The sequence below is a fragment of the Drosophila ficusphila genome, unplaced genomic scaffold (assembly GCF_018152265.1).
Source record: "Drosophila ficusphila isolate 14025-0441.05 unplaced genomic scaffold, ASM1815226v1 contig_286, whole genome shotgun sequence".
NCBI lineage: Eukaryota > Metazoa > Arthropoda > Insecta > Diptera > Drosophilidae > Drosophila > Drosophila ficusphila.
This window is the reverse complement of record NW_025064189.1, coordinates 6,059,198-6,080,747: the sequence shown is the minus strand read 5'-3', so window position 1 is coordinate 6,080,747 and position 21,550 is coordinate 6,059,198. Positions and strand designations below refer to the sequence as shown.

The 21,550-nt window shown below is 45.6% G+C and overlaps 6 protein-coding genes across 7 annotated transcripts; 5 read left to right on the top strand and 1 right to left on the bottom strand.

Moving 5' to 3' along the window:
• The first annotated feature begins 1,427 nt into the window (after positions 1-1,427).
• Positions 1,428-2,892, top strand: LOC108100460 (ketohexokinase). Of its 2 annotated transcripts, none has more exons than XM_017204389.2 (2): positions 1,428-1,733; positions 1,806-2,892. In XM_017204389.2, the coding sequence occupies exon 2, from the start codon at positions 1,822-1,824 to the stop codon at positions 2,737-2,739; it is 918 nt and encodes a 305-aa protein (XP_017059878.1). In that variant the 5' UTR covers positions 1,428-1,733; positions 1,806-1,821; the 3' UTR covers positions 2,740-2,892. The 2 variants fall into 2 exon arrangements, with proteins under 2 accessions (XP_017059878.1, XP_017059877.1); XM_017204388.2 differs by having other exon boundaries at positions 1,802-2,892.
• A 122-nt stretch (positions 2,893-3,014) lies between these two features.
• Positions 3,015-13,183, bottom strand: LOC108100457 (tuberin). Its single transcript, XM_017204385.2, has 15 exons — positions 12,993-13,183; positions 12,787-12,917; positions 12,471-12,722; positions 12,272-12,408; positions 12,034-12,208; positions 8,748-8,954; positions 7,778-8,692; positions 7,061-7,676; positions 6,766-6,965; positions 6,453-6,709; positions 4,040-6,110; positions 3,837-3,980; positions 3,593-3,763; positions 3,435-3,530; positions 3,015-3,379 (listed from the first exon to the last, which is right to left on the bottom strand). The coding sequence occupies exons 1-15, from the start codon at positions 13,045-13,047 to the stop codon at positions 3,257-3,259; spliced, it is 5,550 nt and encodes a 1,849-aa protein (XP_017059874.1). The 5' UTR covers positions 13,048-13,183; the 3' UTR covers positions 3,015-3,256.
• On the top strand, positions 9,085-10,324 carry LOC108100458 (ketohexokinase). The gene has a single exon (XM_017204386.2). The coding sequence runs from the start codon at positions 9,155-9,157 to the stop codon at positions 10,271-10,273; it is 1,119 nt and encodes a 372-aa protein (XP_017059875.1). The 5' UTR covers positions 9,085-9,154; the 3' UTR covers positions 10,274-10,324.
• On the top strand, positions 10,438-11,935 carry LOC108100459 (peritrophin-48). The gene is made up of 2 exons (XM_017204387.2): positions 10,438-10,808; positions 10,870-11,935. Exons 1-2 carry the CDS (start codon positions 10,802-10,804, stop codon positions 11,895-11,897), a joined length of 1,035 nt encoding a protein of 344 aa, XP_017059876.1. The 5' UTR covers positions 10,438-10,801; the 3' UTR covers positions 11,898-11,935.
• A 1,324-nt stretch (positions 13,184-14,507) lies between the features above and the next one.
• On the top strand, positions 14,508-18,278 carry LOC108100705 (phospholipase B1, membrane-associated). Its single transcript, XM_017204733.2, has 4 exons — positions 14,508-15,054; positions 16,056-16,256; positions 16,695-17,492; positions 17,836-18,278. The coding sequence occupies exons 2-4, from the start codon at positions 16,068-16,070 to the stop codon at positions 18,109-18,111; spliced, it is 1,263 nt and encodes a 420-aa protein (XP_017060222.1). The 5' UTR covers positions 14,508-15,054; positions 16,056-16,067; the 3' UTR covers positions 18,112-18,278.
• A 2,262-nt stretch (positions 18,279-20,540) lies between these two features.
• On the top strand, positions 20,541-21,182 carry LOC108100240. Its single transcript, XM_017204017.2, has 2 exons — positions 20,541-20,629; positions 20,725-21,182. Exons 1-2 carry the CDS (start codon positions 20,572-20,574, stop codon positions 21,039-21,041), a joined length of 375 nt encoding a protein of 124 aa, XP_017059506.1. The 5' UTR covers positions 20,541-20,571; the 3' UTR covers positions 21,042-21,182.
• The last annotated feature ends 368 nt before the right edge of the window (positions 21,183-21,550 follow it).

The window sequence follows — 21,550 nt, the reverse complement described above, 5'->3', positions numbered from 1 at the left end:
CAGATTTTTAAGTCTGCCAATCTAGTTATACATTTGCAAACTAACCACAACATTAGGCATAATAAATCACAAGCACTTGTCTACTGATCTCTTCGGAATCGATGATAAATAGCTACTCAGTAAATATTTAATAAGCTGCCCGAAAATTCGCAATGAAAAATTCACTCGGAAATGAGTTCTTTTTCTCGAGAAAGTAATTAAGGCGTCATCAGTCGTTTTTCATCAGTTCGTTGTCCGCCGGCAAAGTGGCTGCGTTTCCCAGCGGGGCGGGGTAATTAAAATGGCAAAAATAAATACCTATTAAGAGCGTTTACACTGATTGACACTTTATGGCAATTTCCGGCCATAATTCCATGCCACAAAATGGTGCCCAAGAAGGTGTTTACCCCGCAAAGGCGTCGCCACCAAATGTCGAGCTATCGATTTGTGGCGGCAACTCAGTCCTCGGATCGAGGGTGGGTATTTAGGCCAGGCCTGGCACGATTTACATTAATTTGAAAATTTTGGCTGTGTTCGCTTTAAGTTGCTCTGCCCCTCCCCAGAAGGCTCTTTAAAAAAGGGGGAAAATGGGCGTGAAATTTGAAAATTTACCTCAAGTTTATGTTCAGTTTGGTTTAACAATCGAAGGAAGGTCTTCGTTAACTTAACGCGCTCCTTAAGTTCTGATAGCAGAGTATGCTTTTCATTTTACTGAAACCTTAAGCAGTGTTCACCATGGCGTATGATTAATTTTTTGACACGTAATGCCTGATTTTACTATTCAACACCTGGCTAGTAATTTAATAGTTTAGTCTTGTTTTAGCCAGATTTGTAAATGAAATGAAATGTTTATTTAATCTGTAGCCAGTGGCTTGACAGATAGACAGTCACGGGGCATCAATCCCGCCTCCTGGGTGACAGCTTTTGCCACTGACTGTGTGCTGAGCTCACTGTTGTGTGTTGTGTTTGACGAAGCTGCCACATGCGTCTGGTGAACGCTAGATGTGTCTAGTCAGGACATTTGCCCTGGCATCCTTTAATTTGTGCCCCGTCATGTTGCACGGCTGTGTGTTTGAGATATGATCGACTTTCGCTGGATTTTGTATAAATCATTATAGGTAATTTATTTTAATTTATAACATCGAAGGAATTTTCAGGACACCATAAAGTATAGTTTTCTAAATGGAAGAGTTAGTTATCCGGTGTAACGAATTCCTATTAAGTAAATGAAAACATAAATTAATTATAGCATTCAAATGTAATTTGATCAATCAGTAAACGCAAGCCATCATTCAACGTGCAACAAAATCGAGATCTCTTCTGACCTTTTTTTAATTTAAAACTTTTTCTGTTGACTTAGTTTTTGTAATTTATTATTAAACAAATAATATTATTAACGTTCCGCACAGCGGTCACACTGCTTTTGAGAGCGAACCAAAGAGCGCGATCGGTGGCTGAGCCCAAAATGAACATAAGATTCTCATTTGCCTATAGCTCTCTCCTAAATAAGCGATAAGAAAAGTTAAAAACAAAAACAGCTGTAAAACTCGATCGACAATAAATACAAGTAGCAGGTGAAAATGGAATTTTCGATTAGATTGAGCTAAAAATCCGAACAAGCTAAGGTGAACCCATAAGCCTCGATCCAACATAGTTGTTCAAATGTGATACATATAAATTTAGTAACCTAATCAAATTACTTAACTGTGTGAAAATAGATCAGGATAAAACTTTGATTAGATTAAGTGCCGTGTGTAAGTGCAATCACAACCCAAAGAACTAAAAATCGGGAAATATAATATTTTATGGAAATATTTTGAAGGAAGGATCAAATCAACTGAGATGAGCCAGGTGAAATCCGTACTTTGCGTGGGCTGTACGGTGATTGACTTTGTGACCATCAGTGGCAGTTATCCCAAGGAGGACACCGACCGTCGTTGCTTGGATGGCTTTTGGCAACGTGGCGGAAACGCCTCCAATGTGAGCACAGTGCTCCGGGTCCTCGGCTCCAAGGTGGACTTCTTTGGAATGCTGAGCAGATCGGATGCATTTCGAGTGCTGCTCGAGGATCTGCGAAAGCGGGAGATCGGCACCAACAATTGCCCTCTGACGGACAGGGACCCGCCCTTCTCTTCGGTGATCCTGGCCCAGGACTCCGGCACGCGCACCATTATCCACTGCAATAAGGACTATCCGCAGACCACTTGGGAGGACTTCAGCAAGATCGATCTTTCGCAGTATGATTGGGTTCACTTTGAGGCTCGCAACACGCCGCACACTCTAAAAATGATGCGGAGCATCCGGGATTACAATGAGAGGACCGGGAGTCACATCATTATCTCGTTGGACTTCGAAACGAGGTACGAACAAAGCAAGGAGCTCTGCCTGCCCTGCGATTATGTGGTCTTCTCCAAGGAACTGGCCGGTCAGTTGGGCTGGAAGACAGCGCGGGAAACTTGCGTGGAGCTGGCAGCGAGAATTCCCGGAAATGGACCAAAACCCGCATTCATATGTCCTTGGGGCAGTGCCGGAGCTGGAGCCTTGGATGCCCATGGGAACTACAGTGAAATGGCTTCCTATAAGCAGGAAAAGGTGGTGGACACACTGGGAGCGGGAGACAGCTTCATGGGGGCATTCATTCACGCCACTCTCGAACATCGAAAAAGTCTGGCGGAAGCTGTAGACTTTGCCAACCGAGTTGCCAGCCACAAAATCACTGGATATGGCTACGATCACATTGCTCAACTTAGCCTTAGGTAAAACTAGTGAATTACAGGATATAACTTAGCATGACATAGCTCGCTTAAGTCTCTTCAAAAGAATTTATTACATTAAAATGTCCTGACAATAATGTTAATATTTAAAAATGCTAAGCACTTGTGCATCGTTGAAATAAATAATACTAAAAATCAGGTAATTATATTAATTATATTGGTCACGGAGAAAAATATTTGTTTACAATTAAACACAAGAAAGTTGCTTTGCAAAATCGGTAATAGTAATTAAATCTGAATGCCTAGCAGGAAAACAACGCATTCAGTTTGGAAATGAACAGCGCTTATGTATTCTCACAAATTTTATAAACTTGTCAAATTCATTATGATTATATTATAATTATTTTCGTGGTTATTGGTTAGGCAGAGACTTTTGTTGTTGGTCTGCTGGGATTTCTCGTTATCAAATATCCAAATCGTAAATCAAGAGGAATCATGGCAGGATGAGTCTGTAGGTCCTCTGCTCTCTCATGGTTGTTCAGTTTGGAGCCTCTCGTTGTTGTCTATGTGTACTTAATGAAATCCCCTCGTTGGTCGTCCATATCTGAACCAATGGCCGAGGCGTTAATGCCGATGCCACTCGATGCACTGCCGGACTTTTGCTGTCTTGCATTTCCTTCAATAAGCTGTTGAAAAATAAGTTAGTTATATATTTCCACGAACTATTATAGAAGTACTTGCCTTTGCTCGCAGACGCTTTAGTTGGCGCAATCTTTCTAGCCAATTCGATGCATACGGATGCTTTTTCTGCACACTTTGGTAGACTAGCGAAGCGAGCTGTCAAACATTGATATTATTATTAAGTTTAGTTTATATTTAAGCACTTAAACTATACTCACATTGGCGTGCAGTGCCATTTGTCGGGCGAGCAACGGAGCACTGCGATCGGATACGATCCGATGTTCTGCATGGCAAACAAACTTCGATATCTCGGATCGCGCCTTTACGTACACCCGGTTTGAATTCAGCTCAAGTGGTTCCACGATCACGCAGGCGTAGTTAAATTGGCCCTGGAAATAATAATGCAGTTATTTATGCTGAATTAGAATAATATTAAAGCAGAAATATTTGGTTGTAACTCACGGAAATGGTGTTTAGATTGTACTCCTCGCCGCTCTCGTTGTAGATGATCTTTACATAATCGTTGCCAATGTGGCTCTTCTTCTCGTTGCAGTTGGGATCATCCTGCAGATTGGTGGGCATCAGCGTGGCCACATGGAAGGTAACCTGCCACAAAATTAATTGGTTATATACAATATCAAAGCGTACAAATACCCTGCACTCACCTGCAGAATGTCATCCTTCCAGATGTAGGCAAACTTGCCATCGGCTCCGTTCCTGTCCAGCATGATGAACAGGTTGTTCTGCTCGGCCTCCTTCAGGCTGACCAGCGTGCCAATGTTTCGCAGGAACTCCACATACCTGGCACTGCCGTGCGAGTTGCGCAAGATCTCCACCTCGTTGTTGCACTGCCCTTGACCCACGTAGAGCACACCGATCTTGTGCGTCTCGAATGGTGGCACCAGGTCAATCAAGCCCACAGCGCTGTTGTTTTCCGGACCCACCTTTAGGGGTTCATCCGTGATGCCCAGCTGACCGGTGCTGTAGAGCTGCAGGAACATGAAGCTCGGGTTCATGCACAACTTGGCGTTTATAGGCGGCTTGGCGGGTCCGAAATTCCTGAAACTGCTGGCCGGCGGCGTTCGTGTATTCCCATTGTTCACTTCACGCACCACCGAAATTGTCTTCGAACGTCCCCGCATCATGTCTCCATTGCCATTGTTGCCGTTGTCGTAGTCGGAGGAGATCGCACCGACATTGGCGCCATTGCTGCCGCTGCTGCTCGACTTGGCCAGCGCACCGGGCTGCGGGACAGAGGTGCCTCCGAAGCTGGTCATCCTTCCCGCGGCCAGCAGCGGTGGCTGTCCCGGCGAGAGCGGCGGCTTGCCTAGCTTCAAGGTGGATCCAGCTGCCTGCAGAGCACTGCCTCCGGCCACATGACTGCTCACATCGTCCGCCGAGTGTTGCTTTGGCGGCAGCGTTCCGCTTTCGGGCTGCAGAGCTTGGGCAGCCGCTTGGGAGGGCGGCGTGGAGCCGGCTATCTCCTCGGGAATGGCCTCACAACTGACGCGCATATCCTTCGTGCTGTACTGCACACTCTTCTTCTTCAGAGTCAGCTGCGATTGTGGCTCATCTGCTGCGGTTTTCACAGGCTCCTGCGACAGCGGAGTTGGTTTGTTGGTGAGGAACGATTGCCGCCAGCTGGAGCTCATTTCCGGACTGGAGTTGACCCGGCGAACGGGATTCCTGGCTCTGCTCTGGGCATCTTCGAAAGCCAGCGAGTCATCGTCCGCTTCGCCATCGCTAACGCTTCCGCAGAGAGCCGCCTCCTTGCCTCGTTTTCCTGCTGCCGAAACTCGTGGTATGGGAATGGCAGCTGCAGCTCCGCCGCTCGAAGCACTTCCATTGCCATTGCCATTACCATTTCCGTTGCCATTTCCTCCGCTGACTGAGTGAATCTCCTCCTGGCGCTGCAAAGCCCGCGCCTTGGCCGCCATCCGACTGCGCACAGCACTGGCCTGCGGAGCCGCTGCTGAATTTGCATCCTGCTCGGGCTCGGGATCGGCCAACGGATGTGGCGGAACCTGGATAGCGTTGTCCGGCCCAAAGACTCCGCCATGGGCAGTGGGCAGAAACAGGGAAACCACATTGTTGAACGGCAGATCCTGGCCGAAGCAATCGTTGGTGATCGGGTTCTGGATACGGGTTATCCACGAGACGTTGCCCGTCGGCCGACGGATGAGGATCTCCGCCCAGCCAGTGCAGGCGCGCACGCAGACCGCCTGCTGGACCACGGATCCCGAGGAGGGACTCATGCTCACCGAGGACTGCGACAGGGAGTTGCCCAGCAGCGAGGTGTTGCTGCCGCTGTGCGGACCCTCACCCAATCCGCTGCCAAGTGCCTCGGGATTGGAGCCGCGACGCGAGAGCGCATCCAGCGAGGCGGTGGAACTGTTCGAGATCTGCCGATGCGGATGTCCGGCGGTGGCCGCCGAGTTCGAGGAGGAGGAGGAGGTGAGCTCCGTGCTGCCCGCCGACTCGTTGCCGCTGCTGTGCTGCAGGCTCACCTTGGTGTAGCGCCTCTCCCGCTCCGGCGAAAGCGGAGGAGCTGCGTCGCTGAGACTCTTCGAGTTCAGGCTGATGCTGGGCGCCTTGCCCAGCTGGGCACATCGCTCGCAGAGACCGCTTCGTGTGGGTGCCGACGGACATCCGGACGTGGTGATGGTCACAAGGTTGTAACCCACCAGCCAGGTCTGCGAAACGCCATCCTTGAGAAGGAACTCCGCGGCGGGAAGACTGGAAGACGAAACGAATAATTATAAATGTGAAGAGAAATAGTTAAAAAATTATTGATGTACTTTTTACTCCTAACATGATTTTTTTATAATATTTGTCATAAAAGTATAAGCCAATTTTATCTTTATTCACCTAAATACTTTGTGGTCTAACTAGGACATAATCCTAATTAATTCTAATATAATGTCCTAAATAAAATTAATTTCCTTTGTAAATTGTTAAACATGGAAACATTACGACTCTGTAAAACATTCAAGAGTATACATTTTTAAATGCTCACTTATTAGAAGACCAACTTTACTAATAGAACAAGTTCCACCTCCGTGTGGAAGAATTACTTACCGCTTGGGCATCGAAGGACAGGGCGAATAGGTGTGGCGGGCCAGGAAGTCAAAGCAAGTCTCGGCCAATTCGGCATGGAAGTTGCGCAGACCATTGTTCATCTGCGGCCGCATCTCCAGATCGTTCCTGGCATTGACATTGTTCCGACTGCCGCGCTCCGTGAGACTGGTGCTCCGTTTCCGGTTGGAGGAGTCCTCGTTCAGCGAGTTCAGGTTCACAATGTCACTCGACAGCATTTTGGCATTCGACTGAATTGACTGGAATTGAAAGGATTTTAAATGCAAGTGGGTATAAGGCAGATTGTTTAACTTACCGTCCGGATGTAGCTCACACAGTTCCTGCGGAGCTCGAGCTTACACTTGAGGAACCAACCGGCGATGACGTGGTGGGCCAGGGAAACTGTGTAGTGATCGTAGCGATGCGGCTTTGTATACGGCAGCGTGATGGCAAACACATACATGTTGTGCATGGAAGTGAAGTTCGCAAAGAGATGCTTGGACAGATGGATAAGCACTGGGATAAAAAGAGAAATAAATAAAATATTTATTAAATCCGGATAGTTTTAAAATTGTTTGGAGAGTTCTCTATATTTTTTTCAATTTACTTACAGGACAAAAACTCCAGGACCGGATTGGCCAAAGCATTCGTGTCGGACATCTTGCTCATTTGCAACAGAACCTCGGGGAGCTTCCGCATCAGGGCCTCCGGCATCTCTAGGATCAGAATGGTCATGGTGTTGATGCAGACGGTGGCGATGCCAGTGAGAACCCGCGAATTCAGGGCCGTGATAATGCTGTAGTGCTGCTGCGGCTGCAGACTCTCGTGGTAAATGACTAGGGAAGCTATGGCCGGCAAAACGAGGGCGTGGAACTCGTCCGTGGGCCTCTTGAACTTGTTGACCTTGTTGTTGCCGACCACGTTGATCTTGAGGAGCGTGTTGGCCAGCTCCTCGACGTCGTTGCCCTGGATGAGCGCCTTGTTCTGCAGCACCTTGGGCAGCTCCTTGATGACCAGCTGGAAAACCTGGTAGTCGGTATCCTGTTCCAGGCACCGCACAATCAACTTGCACACGCGCCGAATGGAGATGGCGGTGGTGTGAGCCTGCGGCAGCAGAGGGGAATCTATGCCCAAGTAGTGACTGAACTTGACCACCTCGCTGCTGCCCTCCGGATAGCCAATGTGGTAGGATGCGTTGGCGCGGGCCTTCAACAACCAGGTGAATATCTAAGCGGGCAAAAAGGAGTAATGAATGAATAGGAATGTGCCCAGTGATATTAATATTAATATATTCTTTACTAAGTTATTGATTAAACATTTTCACTCACCTTATGCCTCACAACGCTGGTGTTCTCGAAGATCTTGGGTCGGTCGTAGTGCAGTTCCAGATGGTCCATTAGAATATTGAATATTTTCAGCGCATGAACCGCTGGCAGACGGTGCAACTTGATGGCGAACACCTTGACCAATCCATCGACGGCGGCGATGATGTCCGCTATCTCCGTCTCATTGTTGACAAGGCCAACGGCCACGTCCGGCAGTGAGGCATCCCCAGCCGAGGATCCATGACGCGTGTGCTCGAAGGGACGATTGATGAGCGCCTCCAGGATGTCCAGTAGGTCCATGCACCGCTTCGTGTCGCAGTGGGTGGCAAAGTTGGACAGAGCACGCGCCACTGCCACTCGCACCTGGACATTGGGCTCCTGGTGGATCTGCGCCAGGTGGGTGAGCACCACCCTGCTGAGGATCTCCTCCTCGTAGCAGGCACGGTTCTGGTCCATAATCCGCACCAGTGCCTCGATCGTCTTGATGCGCACGTTCACGTTGGACATGCGGTAGTAGCGACGGACGAACTGGGCCAGTACCTGCAGCCATTCCGGCCGAGTGGCCGTCACCCGGCGGGATCGGTACTCGATCAGGGCCAGGACGGAGGCCTCCGGCCGCCGGTCCGCCACTCGTTCGATGAGATCGTAGATGCGCTCCATATTGCCCAGAATCTGCGATCGATCCTGCTGCAACAGCTTTTCGATGCAGTCAATGTTCTCGTGGAAATTGATCTGCAGGTCATGCAGCCGATCCTTGTTGATGTTCGCCGCCTCGTAGTACTCGATGTTGCTGACAATCGAGGACATTATGTCGCAGATCCGGTCCCAAATAATCTCCGAAAGCTGCCGCTTGTTGATCACCATGCGTACGCTGAGGATCACCTCGAAGGTAACAATGACCTGTCGACTATCCAAGGCCTAAGAAACAAAAGAAATGTGATTAAAAGATCTAATCAAGGATGGCCATGCTTACCCGCAGGAAGGCTGTCAGCACGTTCGTTGCATAGGTCATTGGAGAGACCTGGAAAATGATGTTCGATCCGAAGATGTTCATGTTCAGATGGAACACAGCTCCACGCAAGAGGTGCGCATCATCGTAGAGAGTTCGGTCGTTGAGGATGCTGCACATCATCTTCATGGAATGGTAACCAAGTTGGGTGCCCAGCAGGTTCTTCATGATCTGCAGTCGAGGAAAATAAATGAAAATTCATAGATCAGAACTAATTATGTATTCTGTTAGACATAATTGATTACTACATAATCTTCAGCTCGCAGTAGCTAGCTTCTTTTTTTGTTACAAACTGATTTTAAGATAACGTTGGAAATTAAATCATTTCCCAGTCACATTCGGCAGTAGTCAAAATTTAGGACTTTCCAGAAATGAAGAAGCAAATTGTAAAGGAGTTCATAACAGTGAAGCGGGTGCGCCACCTGCCTCCGGAACCGCCTCCACCTCCACCGCCGCCAAAGAAGCATGTTCTCGCCGTGGGCAGTTGCACGCTGGACATGGTCACCATCGTGGACCTACCACTCGTTCCCGGCCAAGTGCAGCGCACAAAGGAGGGAAGCTGGAGGCGCGGCGGTCCGGCGGCCAACATCTGCACCGTGTGGCGTCGCTTGGGTCTGGAGTGCGAGTTCCTCGGCGTTCTGAGCAAGGTGCGTGCGTTCGAGAGCCTCCTGAACGGCTTCCAATCGCAGGGCATCGACATATCCCACTGCCCGCTGACGAACCACCATCCGGCACATCGGAGCATCATCGTGCAGCGGAACTCGGACACGCGCACCATCCTCGAGTTCTCCAGCGCCAAGCAGGAGCTCACCTACCAGCAGTTCGTGGGCGCCGTCGACTACCAGAAGTACTCGTGGATCCACTTCGAGTGCCGCAATCCCGTCGAGATCCAGCGCATGGTCCTGGCTGTGATTGACTTCAACGAGCGATGTCCCGAGTCGCGGATCGTGCTCTCCGTGGACCTGGACAACATGCGCCCCGCCACCATGTTGATGGCCAGCATGGCGGACTACGTGTTCGCTCGGAAGACCATGATGCGCACGTACGCCTTTATGAACGGTCGCGAGGTGGTCTGGGCAATTAGGAATGAGATGACAGCGGCACGTGCCCAGTGGGAGAAGACACAGCCGCGCAAGATGCCCTACATACCACCCGATCCACTGGCCGAGGACTCCGAGGAGAAGTGCCCGGGTGGGCCGCCGAATCAGCCCGTCGTCATGTACAGCAACTATTTGGAGGGCGCCAGCTGCCTGATGGCCGATGACACCTACTTCAAGGTGGGCCCTCAGATCCCGCAGCGAATCGTCGACTTGAACTCCGTGAACGACACCTTCTCGGCGTCTGTAATCTACGCGCTGCACAAGGTGAAGATGCGATTGAGGGACGCCCTCGAGTACGGAACTCGGGCTTCGGCGCTCAAGCTGACAGAAAACGGGTTCGATGTGCTACGATGCATGCCCAAGGATCTAATTGGTTGCTATTACGCTTAGTGTGCAGAATTTTGGATCGGAATGAAATAAATTGATGTCTTGTATACAATATTTTACAGCGTAAATCCGTTTAAAGTGAAAATGTGTTCTAAAAGTATGTTACCAAAAACAAGATATTTGTTTAAGAACCTTGGATCAAGATCACTTGAAGGAAACTGGGTCAGCGCTCCTAAAACTTATCTCCGGTTAAGACCTTGAAAAAGTGTTTTAACTGTTCTTTCCCACCCGCGATCATTTCTTATTTTAGAGCTAGGGTTAATCACCAACTGCCGGAACATGTTAAACGATAAGAGGCGGTGAAGTCAGAGGAGTGTTCAGATAAGTGGTACAAAAAATCGAGCCAGATAAAGTCTGAGCAGAGTGCTCATTAGAATTAATTATCGAATGTCGGAGCAATCTCCGCCAGCGATTGCCGAATGAGAAAATTAGCTGATAAATCCCCGCCAAAGCGAGGACATAAAAAGCAAAGTCACCTGCAATCAACACCGCATTCGACGGATTCTTTACATAAACGCACATCTTACAGAAATGAATGGTGAGTAGAAGAATAGAAATAATAAGACTCCGGTTAACCATATAGCTCTGGTTTCCTTCAGATCTTTTTCTAGTTGTTTGCCTAGTCTTGGGTATCTCATCGACGACTTTAGCCGCGCTGGATATTGCCTCAATTTGCAGGAGTTCCGATCCCTGGCAAATGCTGCCCCATGAGAACCATTGCCAGAGGTTCTACGTTTGCACGGGTGACGATGAGCTGCCTTTTCAGGAGTTTAGCTGTCCGGCGGAGTATCACTTTAGCCAGACGCTGAGGATCTGCATGCCCGGAAACTGCTCTAATGAGCCCTTCGTTTGTGGGACATCAAACAGCGTAGAGCGAGTTCATACCGATTGCTCGCGATACAGACAATGCTTGGAGAGGGGATCCTTCGTGGTGGCCAAGTGCTCCGCCGGAAGCTACTTTGATTCGGAGAGAAGAGCCTGCCTGCCGGTGGCTATAACTGCTGCCCATCAATGCAGCTGTGTGCTGCCGGAAAACGCTACGCTGGCGAATCCCAACGATTGCGAGACATACTTCCGCTGTCATGACGGACAGGCAGAGCTGATCCAGTGTCCGCCGGGCGATTACTTCGAGGCAAAATTGAGCGGCTGTATACCGGATCACACGGGCATTTGCCTGGAGAGGCCCACCATGCCGCCAGTGCTGTCGGAACAGGCACTCGCCCTAGATGAGTGCATCAGGACGGGCAGCCGATTGGCGCCGCACAGCCACGATTGTCGTCGCTATTTTGTGTGTGCCAAGCAGAGGGTTCTGGAGATGCGTTGTCCACGCGGTCAGTACTTCGATGTTGTTAACCGGTACTGCAGTCTAGATTTCGAAAACGAATGCCAGGATGTGCAGGTGAAAAAACAGGAGCAGAAGCCGGAGAAAGAAGTGGCCCAGTTAAACATCCCAGTAAAAAATAAAGCGGAGAAGGAAATTCAGAAGCAGGCTCAGATTGAGATGAAAAAGGAGTTGGTAAGCCAAGAAGAAAAGTCAGCGTCCGAGGTCAATGCCAAGCAGCCGTCGTCTTCGTCAGAGGCTATTAGCAACTACGACAAGTTCTCGTCTAAATTCATTTCATATTAGGAGTTTTTGCAAGCTAATAAACAAAACAAAATACCTTATGAAATGTTGAAACATATTACCATTCTCTAAGAATTAAAATCTAATAGAATAATAAATAGGTGGTGGTTACTTTCAAGCTTCTGCTTTTTAGACTCACCTTAAATGAGGACGGGCAATAAGGTGGATAGTTAACTGTCCGACACAAGGTGGTGATGCACTGCGGCAGCGGTTCGCTGGGGAAGATTGTATACCCGATGACCATCTCGAGTATTGTAAGGCACTGCAGCCCGATCTCGTTGACGGTGACACTGCAGCTCAGGTCGCAGGCGTTTCTGGAAAAACGAATAACTTTCTTAGACAGTGTGTTTTAGTGAGCTCAAGAATGCGACACCAACTGCACAATGCCCACGAGAATGTCCTTGTCGAGATGCGCCGCGTTGAATTTGATAAGGTTGACCAGCATGTCAAGATAGGGGCGGAGCAGATTGGCCTCTGTGATTGCTGGGATCCAGAGCAGCATGAACTTGCCAATCTGGAAAAGGCCAATTGGGATAATAGGCACAGTTTCTGAACGGCAATAGATGGCCAACCGACCTTTTCCTCAAAATTGGTGATGTCCTTTCCATTGTCGGTGAGTGTGTCGAGCAACTCGAGCAGGTGGCGCAGGTCCTCGCGCGCCTCGTGGTTCTGAATGACCAGGAAGAACTTCTCCCGCATGATGGTCAGGTTTTTGTACTGTGTGTGGATGAGCCTCTTGTAGAAGCTCAGGGCAATCTGACGGGTTTCGGCCGGCTTGTTGGGCACAATGAGATCGTTGGTGAGATTGAATAGAATGGTGATGGAAGTCTGCGAGTGCGAAAAATGTACAGACATTAGTAAAACAAAGGAGGTGAGATAAAGTTTAACGCACCTCGTCCAGATTTAAGTTGTGCAGCTGCATGTCGCCCAGCTCCTTAAGCATCTTGCAGCGCTGGGCCACCGGCTGCTCCGGTCGCAGCTCCCTCTCGAACTCCGGCCGAAGTGTCCGCTCACCCACATAACCTACCAGGCCCCGCGAAAAAAAAACACATTAGAAATGTCTTGGCCAGAATAAAAGCACACCGCGTCAGTCGCTACCTGCCGGCAGCGATTTGAGGAACAGCTTAAACTTGCTCTTGTCCTTGGAGCTCATCGTGGTGGGTGTCCTTGCAAGGGGCGGTGGTCGGTGGAGCAGTGGCGGTGAGTGTGCAACCAGTAATTTCTAGCCTAGATCCTAATAACAATTTATACACAGCACGGAACAGAGGAAATCGGAAAAACAGCTGTGCTAGAGGTGGCATGCGAGCCAGTCATGGCACTATCGATATATACCCGCGATATACGGGCGCTCATCACCTGGCAACACTGCAAGCTATAGCTATATAAATCAAGTGTAAAATACGTTACAAAAATCTGTATAGAAAAATTTACCAAACCTAGCACTGCTATTGTAAATTTTAATTGTTAAAATGTTTAGTACTTAAAACACCTTAAGGGCCTAAAGATTTTGCAAGATTTTTGATAAACAACTAAGTTGTACTAAAATGTTTTGATTAAATATATTTTTCTCCACCTTATTTTTTGGCCTTAGGGGATATAAAAAAAACTTTTACTCCGTTGCATTAGGTAAAATTCTAAAGCTTAAACAAAAACTGAGTTTGTTTTTAATAAAGGTTTCACAACCACAAAGCTTTACAACGTAACAGATTTTTCAACAACTGAATAGCTTTTCCCAAATATAAATTATGTATATGGCAAGCGATTTCTTATCTAATACCTAGTAAAATAGTAAAAAGAAATCCCCACAGACTGAATTTCTTCCCAGTTTAAAGTGTTTAAGACTTCTATTTTTATTTGCTGAAATGTTTAAATGACATCGTTTTTTCAGTCCACATAATCTCTATTGCTTCTATCTTCCAGGATTAACAAATACTTTACCCCTGTTGTTAATAAATTCGCCAGTTAGCAGCAGACGAAACCAATTTGCATGCAAATCTTTTAAATGAAAGTCTTAAATTGAGAGATATCATACTCGGAGATCTTTGGAGATTAAAGTCGGCAGACACTTGGAGCGTATCATCCTCCAAAGTGACATCTAGTATATCGTATACTTGTTAAAGCGTTCTCCGGGCTGTCTGCCTACGTCATAACTCAGCCAAGAAGCTGACTTGACTTGATGTGGCTGTGCTTCGTGCTTGACGGTTCCTTCTTGTCGATTGGGCTCGTTGATTTATAACAAGTTGCCAAAGTTGCGGCTGCCTCTTCTCCAGATTCGTTGTTTGGCTTAATTGCTTCTGGCCGTTATGATCGTATTGACACAAGGTTAGTCAATTGCACTAGCCAGGCCGGAGGGTCTTGTATCGGAAGTGTTATTTGCGACTTTGGACTTCGGACACAGATAGCCGGTTCCCGGCCATTGCAATGCAAATGTAAGTTTATTTCTTTCCCCTTTAATGGCATTCCTGGCCATAAAAAAAACCCCACCAGCCAATTAGCGCCCATAAAAACGGGCATCGTCTGGAGCAAAGTATCTTCTATTTATAGCGAGTGTCCGATTTTATTCCATTCTGCACAGCACGATGACTGTCCACGTTTAGAATCGCGATCGCGATCGCTAATACCACGCATGTCAGGTGTAATAACCGTCGGTCTAGACTGGAAACAGTGTCTGGGGACTATTTATATCGGCCGAACGAAAGTGAACATCACGTTAAACGCTTCGCAGTCGCGGCTTTAACCGGTATCAGTCTGACAGACGATATATATGTTTTTTTTTCTCCATTTTGTACTTGTGTTCTGTTTCGACAGTCGCATATGCGAGATTATTGCGGCTTTGTTTTTAGTTGTATTCCATTTTATTCTATGCGTAGTCGTCATCCGACGATCGCTGGGACTCCGTATAAAATCAGCATAATCAGAAATTCTACCCAGCAGTTGGTTCTAAGCCATTGACGGAGCCGGACGCTCATCGTGCTTTCGGTCTGGAATAGTTGATCGGTTTCCCACTTTACCTGGCCCTCCAGTAATTGTGCAGTGAAAAATAAGAGCTGCAAGATTTACCCAGCTAGAAGTGAAGTGAAAATTAATAGAGTCAAAAGACACCTAATTATAATTATAGACTCCGTGTTTAAATCGTATCTACATAAACACAGTCAAGAAGGTATGTTTCGCGCTGTTCTATATATTCGCGTTCGCTTCCTAAGTCTTTTGTTTCGCGTGGCGCTGAAAGGAAGCAAATTCGCTTGGCTAAATGAAATCGAAATTTAAATCAATCTTTATCACAACTGGATTTGGCACGCTCTCTAGATGTCTTATGTAGACCCGCTTCGGTTTCCCTCTTCCTCGACACTTCCGCATGCAGTCCAGTATAATTTGGATAATTTTAACCATTTTCGGCAACTTTGTGAACTTAACGTTTTTTTTTGGTTTGCAATTTTAATGAATGTGTCTCAAGAGTTGTATGCATAAAATATGGAAGTGATTTAAATCTCAATAAGAACAAGTGATAAATTTGAAATGAAATAGTATAACTGACTAACTAACTATCTTGGAAATAATTGTGTTAAAAACTTGGAGATTATTATCTTATAACTAGGAATAAATTTAACAACTTAATATCCCACTTGAAAAATCTCTTCCTTAAAAAAAGATAAAGAATGTTCTAGATTTCGAAACACAAAAGATAAACCAGGAATATTTTGACTACAATTTGCATTCATAATTATACTTAAGCATACGTTTTTTCAACACATGATAAATGAGCTAGACGAATTCTTAAAATTTTGTTTTTGCTCCACGCGGAGGTATTTCATCAAATTATTATTCTCACCTATCCAAACTGATTAGTCATTTGGCTTTATTTGCGGCTCCAAAAGATTTTATACCGCAGCAACAAATTAGCATAATGTGGTCAATATTATTTAATGCTAAAATGTTAAAATTAGTCGACTCCATGCCGCCGAAGCCAAAACAAAAGCGAAAACAGCCAAAGGTGAATAAACCCAAGTGGCCCGAGCTCGGCTTCTGTGTAATTTCTTGGCCAAGCTGGGGGAACTGGTTCAAAGTCGAGGACGTCATCAGCGAAACCGAGAGTGTGTTAAGAGAAGGCAGGTCCATCGACCGGGTTACGACTTACATGGCTTTTATCTTATCTCTCCTCAGCTGTCTCTCGAAATGTCATCGCATCGGCTTATTTGCTTTGGCCTCCTCTTCCTGCTCGCTTTGGGCCAAGTGACGTCACAGCGCACGTCACTCGACGTGGCTCTGAGGAACGTCTACAGACCGCTGCGTCTTCTGGGCCTGACTTTTACTGGGCGCTCCGGCGACGATCCACAAAACGTGCAGCGCGTTCAAAATGCGGGGGTGAGTCCGCCCGAATAATGCAATCATTGATCCGGCTTTAAATTGATTACTTTCGGATTGATTCAGCCGAAATGCGGTCAATATACTGTTATATCAATTTAATTGGACGATGGAATAAGCGAAAAGAAATATAGAATTATACACTAACGAAAATTAGAACATATACTCTATATAAGGAAAATTTATTTTGCAGTTGCATTAAGCTGTTTTTCTTTCCGTATAATATTTTCATTTTTATGTTTTATGTTAACTATTTTTAAACAAAGCCTGTACTTGTTATTTGAAAGCTCTTTATATCATATAGTTTTGTATTTAAATCATCATATTCTCAACGACAAATGTAGTTAATTTCAGCTACATTTTTAACTACAATTATATTATTTATATATACATATATTAGTTCGTTAGTTATCTTTTTCCAATTTGCATCTCCAACAGAAAACCCAGAGGTCCAATCCCCGCACCCGAGCCCTGCTGGAGTTCTGCGATGCGGAGCACGGACCAGGACGACGCAGCCAGGAGCGGCCGACCAGTGTCCACCGCCTGCGACCCGGAGACATCGATGTGATCGGGGCCATGGGCGACTCGCTGACCGCCGGGAACGGGATCTTCGCCACGAACCTGCTCCACGTGACCGTGGAGAATAGGGGCGTGGTGTGGTCCATCGGGGGGCAGTACGACTGGCGCAAGTACCTCACGCTGCCCAACATCCTCAAGGAGTTCAATCCGAATTTGTACGGCTATGCGATCAAGGACGGCATCTCCACGGACCGCTCCTCCCGCTTCGATGTCGCCGAACTGGCCGCCATGTCCAGGGACATGCCGTACATGGCCAAGGTCCTGGTGAAGCGCATGCAGCGGGATCCCAAGGTGAACATGACCGAGGACTGGAAGCTCATCACCCTCTTCATCGGCAACAACGACTTCTGCACGGACATCTGTTACTATCCGGATCCGGAGAAAACCGTTGACTGGCACGAGCGGAACATGGTGAAGACCTATCGCTATCTCAGGGACAACGTGCCACGCCTCATGCTGAACGTAGTGCCCGCCCCCAACCTGAGGTTCCTCACCAACCTCTCTGGGTTGCCGCCGATCTGCTACAGTACTCTCCGCTTCGAGTGTCCCTGCCTGATGGGCAAGGGCAAGGCGCAGCTGGACTATCTGGAGGGCATCATGAAGCGCTGGATCGCCAAGGACTCGGAGATCGCCAACAGGGAGGAGTTCAACACCGAGGTAACGTCGTAAATATAAATTATTTATAAATGCTAAGGAATTCAAATCTAAATGGTTATTTAGAAGCAAAATTACTTTGGCAATTCTAATACAAAGTTAACTTTTAAAATGGTAATTTTTTTTGTACTCTCTTTATATTTTAATATTTATTTAAAGGTAACTTAATTTGCCCAGCAGAATCTTTAAAATATATCCCTTTTTATTTGGTAGATTGTTAACCAAGCAAAAGCATAACCTTTAGAGACATTATTAAATTAGTTTGAATCCTCTCTGTTTTTCTGAATTCTTCTCCTTTAGTTGATTTCTAGAATAATTTAAAATTTACCTTTTCTCCCTTTTTCAGACATTTACTATCAACGTGCAGCCCTTTTCACAGTTCAAAGACTTTCCGCGCACACGCTCTGGAAAAACGGATACTCGATTCTTCTCGGAGGACTGTTTCCATCTCAGCCAGCGAGGACACGCTTCGGCGGCTAATTCGATATGGAACAACATGCTGGAAATGCCCGGGGAAAAGAGTGGATTCGCCACCCATCTCTTCGAGACCTTTCGATGTCCCACGGAGCAGCGTCCTTACCTCATCACCCGGGAGAACAGTCGTCCGGAGTTTGTGATCTAATCCAAAGTGGGCCTGTTCTCCTCTGTGAACTACTCCCTGTGATATCGCGCCTAAGTCTTCTCTCCAAGTTTGCCCATTTATTTGTAGTTTTAATTAGCCCCTCGCTAAGTGTAAATATTCTGTGAGAATCAGAAAGTCAAATAAAATGATATTCTTGAATTACGTGAGTGAATTTTGCAAAGCTAATTTTACTATCGCAATCTACGGCGGAGTTGGAAATTCTTTACTGGCAGTTGACAGACATTACCAGCTATCCATAATAATGTGGTGATGTAGTGGCTATAAATCTTTACCTATAAAGTTCTATAAAGCTTGACTTTAATTGAAAATTCCTTTGCAAGCCTTAAAAGTTTGAATAAAAACGAAAAATATATCTCCGTAAGTGGAAAACTTCATAGAGCTTTTAATATACGTTGTACGAGTATATTTTTATTTTGTAGTACCAATTGACGGTGAAAACTCACTTGCCCAAATAAGTTCATTTTTCTCACCTCTACAAAAAAAAGTGTAAAAATTTAATCACCCATGAATTAGTGGCAATAAAGCACTCGCTTGCAGCTCTTATTAATTGTGCTTATAAAAATGTTTACAGTCGAACATTAACATAAAAAGGAACAAAATTGCTCTCGTAACCGAAAGAAGTAAATTAATCAGAGCATAGTGGCTTAATCCCACATTAATAGCTCCTACTAAATAAGACAAAAGCCGAATGAGCAACGAAACCCTAACAAGTTAATTATGTGTTGCGTGTTATTATAATCGCCATAGCAAATCGGTTCTTTTGTGTCTCAAACGGCGTAAATTACCGGCACTTACTTAATGGTGTTAAAAAAATTAATAACCCATCAAGTGGCGACAATAAGGCAGTCGTATTTCGCCGGAGCATCTCCCAGCTTGTTAAAAAGCTGCAAATCACCGCGTGATAAGCGATAAGGCTTCCGATGACACACGACAGGCAGTCCGTAAATGGGCGCGTCATACCATAAAACCTGTTACAGTTTATATTTCTGCTCAGCCAACGAGGCGCACGCATCAGCGAACATCAATAAAGTCGGATCATAATTGTAGTTTAATTTGGTTGCGAGGCATAAACACGAATTATTCGCCGGCGTTTCAGTACGTGTTTCGGAGCGAGCTAATGCCCCCCCCCCCTCCTCCTCCTCCTCCCACTGCCCCGCCTCCAAAGCCACCAACCAACGGTTTCGCCGACTGGTGCTAAAAACCAGCAACAAACATTAAGTAAATAAACACGAAAAAAAAAAACGGCAGCGGCCCAAGAGAAACATCAATTATCGTAGTTATTTCGAGAGCTTATTGCAGCATTTCAAAGCCGGCGCATTGTCATTGACTTTGAACTTGAGCCCCATTCCCAATCCACAGCATTTCGGTCAGCACATTTTTGGGCTCCAATTTCGGTTGTACGCGTGATATTTGCGGGGCAGGGTCAGCGGGTTTCTCGTTTTAAGCACAATGTCTCCAAGACTGGTTACCCCTACAATTTCGTTTTTGCATATCCTATCAATCAAATTTTAAATCGGTTCTAGTTGATTTTACTTTTACATAAAACAGCTGAAGTTAACTCAATAACAAAATCAAGCTATTAAAGAAGATTACAATGGAAATTTTCTAATCAATTTTCAATAACACCCATATATTCTGTCCTCGTACAGATCTTGTTTCAATAACAGCAATTAAAAGTGGGACCTCGTGGGCCATTTTAATGAGCGCTGATGCGAAGTGAGCTTTGTTCTATGGGTGGGTATCTCTGGAATGGAATCCGGACACCGTCTAACCATCAAGTACCAATTAATAAATATTTAATAGGTTGAGTCACAAACTGCCTGCAGTAAAGACATGTTTACCTGTTTTGCCTGCTTCTTTGTTCTGACGGAAGTTTAAACTCGCTTGTTTGGCGCCAAACCGATACCGGGTAGCCTAGACACAAACCGATATATTCGCGACTGGTCTAAAAAGTTCGATCGCATAGATATGATCTCAAAGTTTTAGTACATATAAATTTGAAATTTGTTGGTTTTATTTAAGATAAGCAAGGAATAGGTGAAAAAATATATGAAACCAATAAAATCAGGGAAAAAATTCTTATTGTTTTATTTCTTCTTCAGCTATTCTTTAATTGATCTTCTGTTTTGTAAGATAACTAGAAAAAATAAAGAATACAGTTCGAGAGATCTTTAAATGGACCTGAACTTTAAAAATGTAATACTTAATATTATGATAATGTTTGCAAACAATGTAAATATTATTCGATTTCTAAGGTCTTTGGCTTATGACTGTTAAAAATGTCTCAGGTATTTTGGTAATGAAGCGAATGACCATAAGAGGTGGAAAAGAAAACCGTTGACAAAGAGTTCTTGAATTTTTCTGCTTAATTGGCACTCCGAATATTATATATTGCATGGAACTTTTTCGCGAGCTGCACATTTGCAGAAATTTCCAGCCATGAGAGACGACAATCAGCGAATCCAACTCCAAGCAGTGACAACTGTTTTCTTGTTGGGTAAGGTTCAGTTTTTCAAGAAAAATTTACCAATAACTTCTTTTAATAGCAGTATAAATATTTTTTTCATAATAAAATAAATCATATATTTATAGTTATACAGCTCTGCTTTGCCCTGCCCTTCTCCTCCCAATCCGGAAATGATATAGACAATGATGGAAGTAACCAGAACTCCGGAAACGGAAGACTGGTTGACTATCACACTGTTGTGGGTCACTTCAAGGACTTCTTTATGTACTTGCCAGTTATGATGACCACGCTGAAGGAGACGATGTCGGGATTCCCCAAATTCGCAGAGGGCGTGCGGATCCTCACTTCTGGAAAAGGAAGAATCGATGGAGAAGACTGCAAGTGCAGTCAAAATTCATTATCAAGTGGCGAAGCTTCAGACTCTAATAGTCGTTTTGGTTAAAACGAATGGGGAACTGAGTCACACAATTGTAGATACTGTACATACATCACAAATAAAAGGGGAAAAAACAAATCAAATATAAAATTAACAATCCGCCTTTCGAATCTCAATAAGCTTTAAATATAATCAAGATAATCAATACTCAATAATTGTTACCACATGAAATAATTACTTCATAGCCATTAAGCGGAACTATCGACAATTTTCAGTCTGAAAAGGATTAATTTGTTTGCCAATGACTTTGTGGCAAAGTTCTCAAATGGTAAAATCAATTCTGGACACTCGATTGGGGACATTTCTATTACTGAACCCGAGTGGCCTTCATGCCCTTGAAAATCGAAATTGGTTAGGCAATGACTATGCAATAGGCTTTCATAACCCACTTCGCCTGGACTTGAACTATATTTCCAGGTATTTTCTTAAGCTGTTGCCCGGCTTATTAGTTTCTAGTTAGGTCGCCTGGGAATGCTCGCAACCTGTTCGAATGGAGTCCAATCAAAGGCTCCAAT

Excerpts from the sequence above, each read along its gene's own strand:
- LOC108100458 (XM_017204386.2), top strand. The coding sequence starts at position 9,155 with ATGAAGAAGCAAATTGTAAAGGAGTTCATAACAGTGAAGCGGGTGCGC.
- LOC108100240 (XM_017204017.2), top strand. The coding sequence starts at position 20,572 with ATGAGAGACGACAATCAGCGAATCCAACTCCAAGCAGTGACAACTGTT. Across the intron at positions 20,630-20,724 it reads GACAACTGTTTTCTTGTTGG|TTATACAGCTCTGCTTTGCC; the intron begins GTAAGGTTCAGT and ends ATATATTTATAG.
- LOC108100460 (XM_017204389.2), top strand. The coding sequence starts at position 1,822 with ATGAGCCAGGTGAAATCCGTACTTTGCGTGGGCTGTACGGTGATTGAC.
- LOC108100705 (XM_017204733.2), top strand. The coding sequence starts at position 16,068 with ATGTCATCGCATCGGCTTATTTGCTTTGGCCTCCTCTTCCTGCTCGCT. Across the intron at positions 16,257-16,694 it reads AGCGCGTTCAAAATGCGGGG|AAAACCCAGAGGTCCAATCC; the intron begins GTGAGTCCGCCC and ends CATCTCCAACAG. Across the intron at positions 17,493-17,835 it reads GGGAGGAGTTCAACACCGAG|ACATTTACTATCAACGTGCA; the intron begins GTAACGTCGTAA and ends TCCCTTTTTCAG.
- LOC108100457 (XM_017204385.2), bottom strand. The coding sequence starts at position 13,047 with ATGAGCTCCAAGGACAAGAGCAAGTTTAAGCTGTTCCTCAAATCGCTG. Across the intron at positions 8,693-8,747 it reads TGCTGACAGCCTTCCTGCGG|GCCTTGGATAGTCGACAGGT; the intron begins GTAAGCATGGCC and ends TTTGTTTCTTAG. Across the intron at positions 3,764-3,836 it reads ACAATCTAAACACCATTTCC|GGCCAATTTAACTACGCCTG; the intron begins GTGAGTTACAAC and ends TATTATTTCCAG.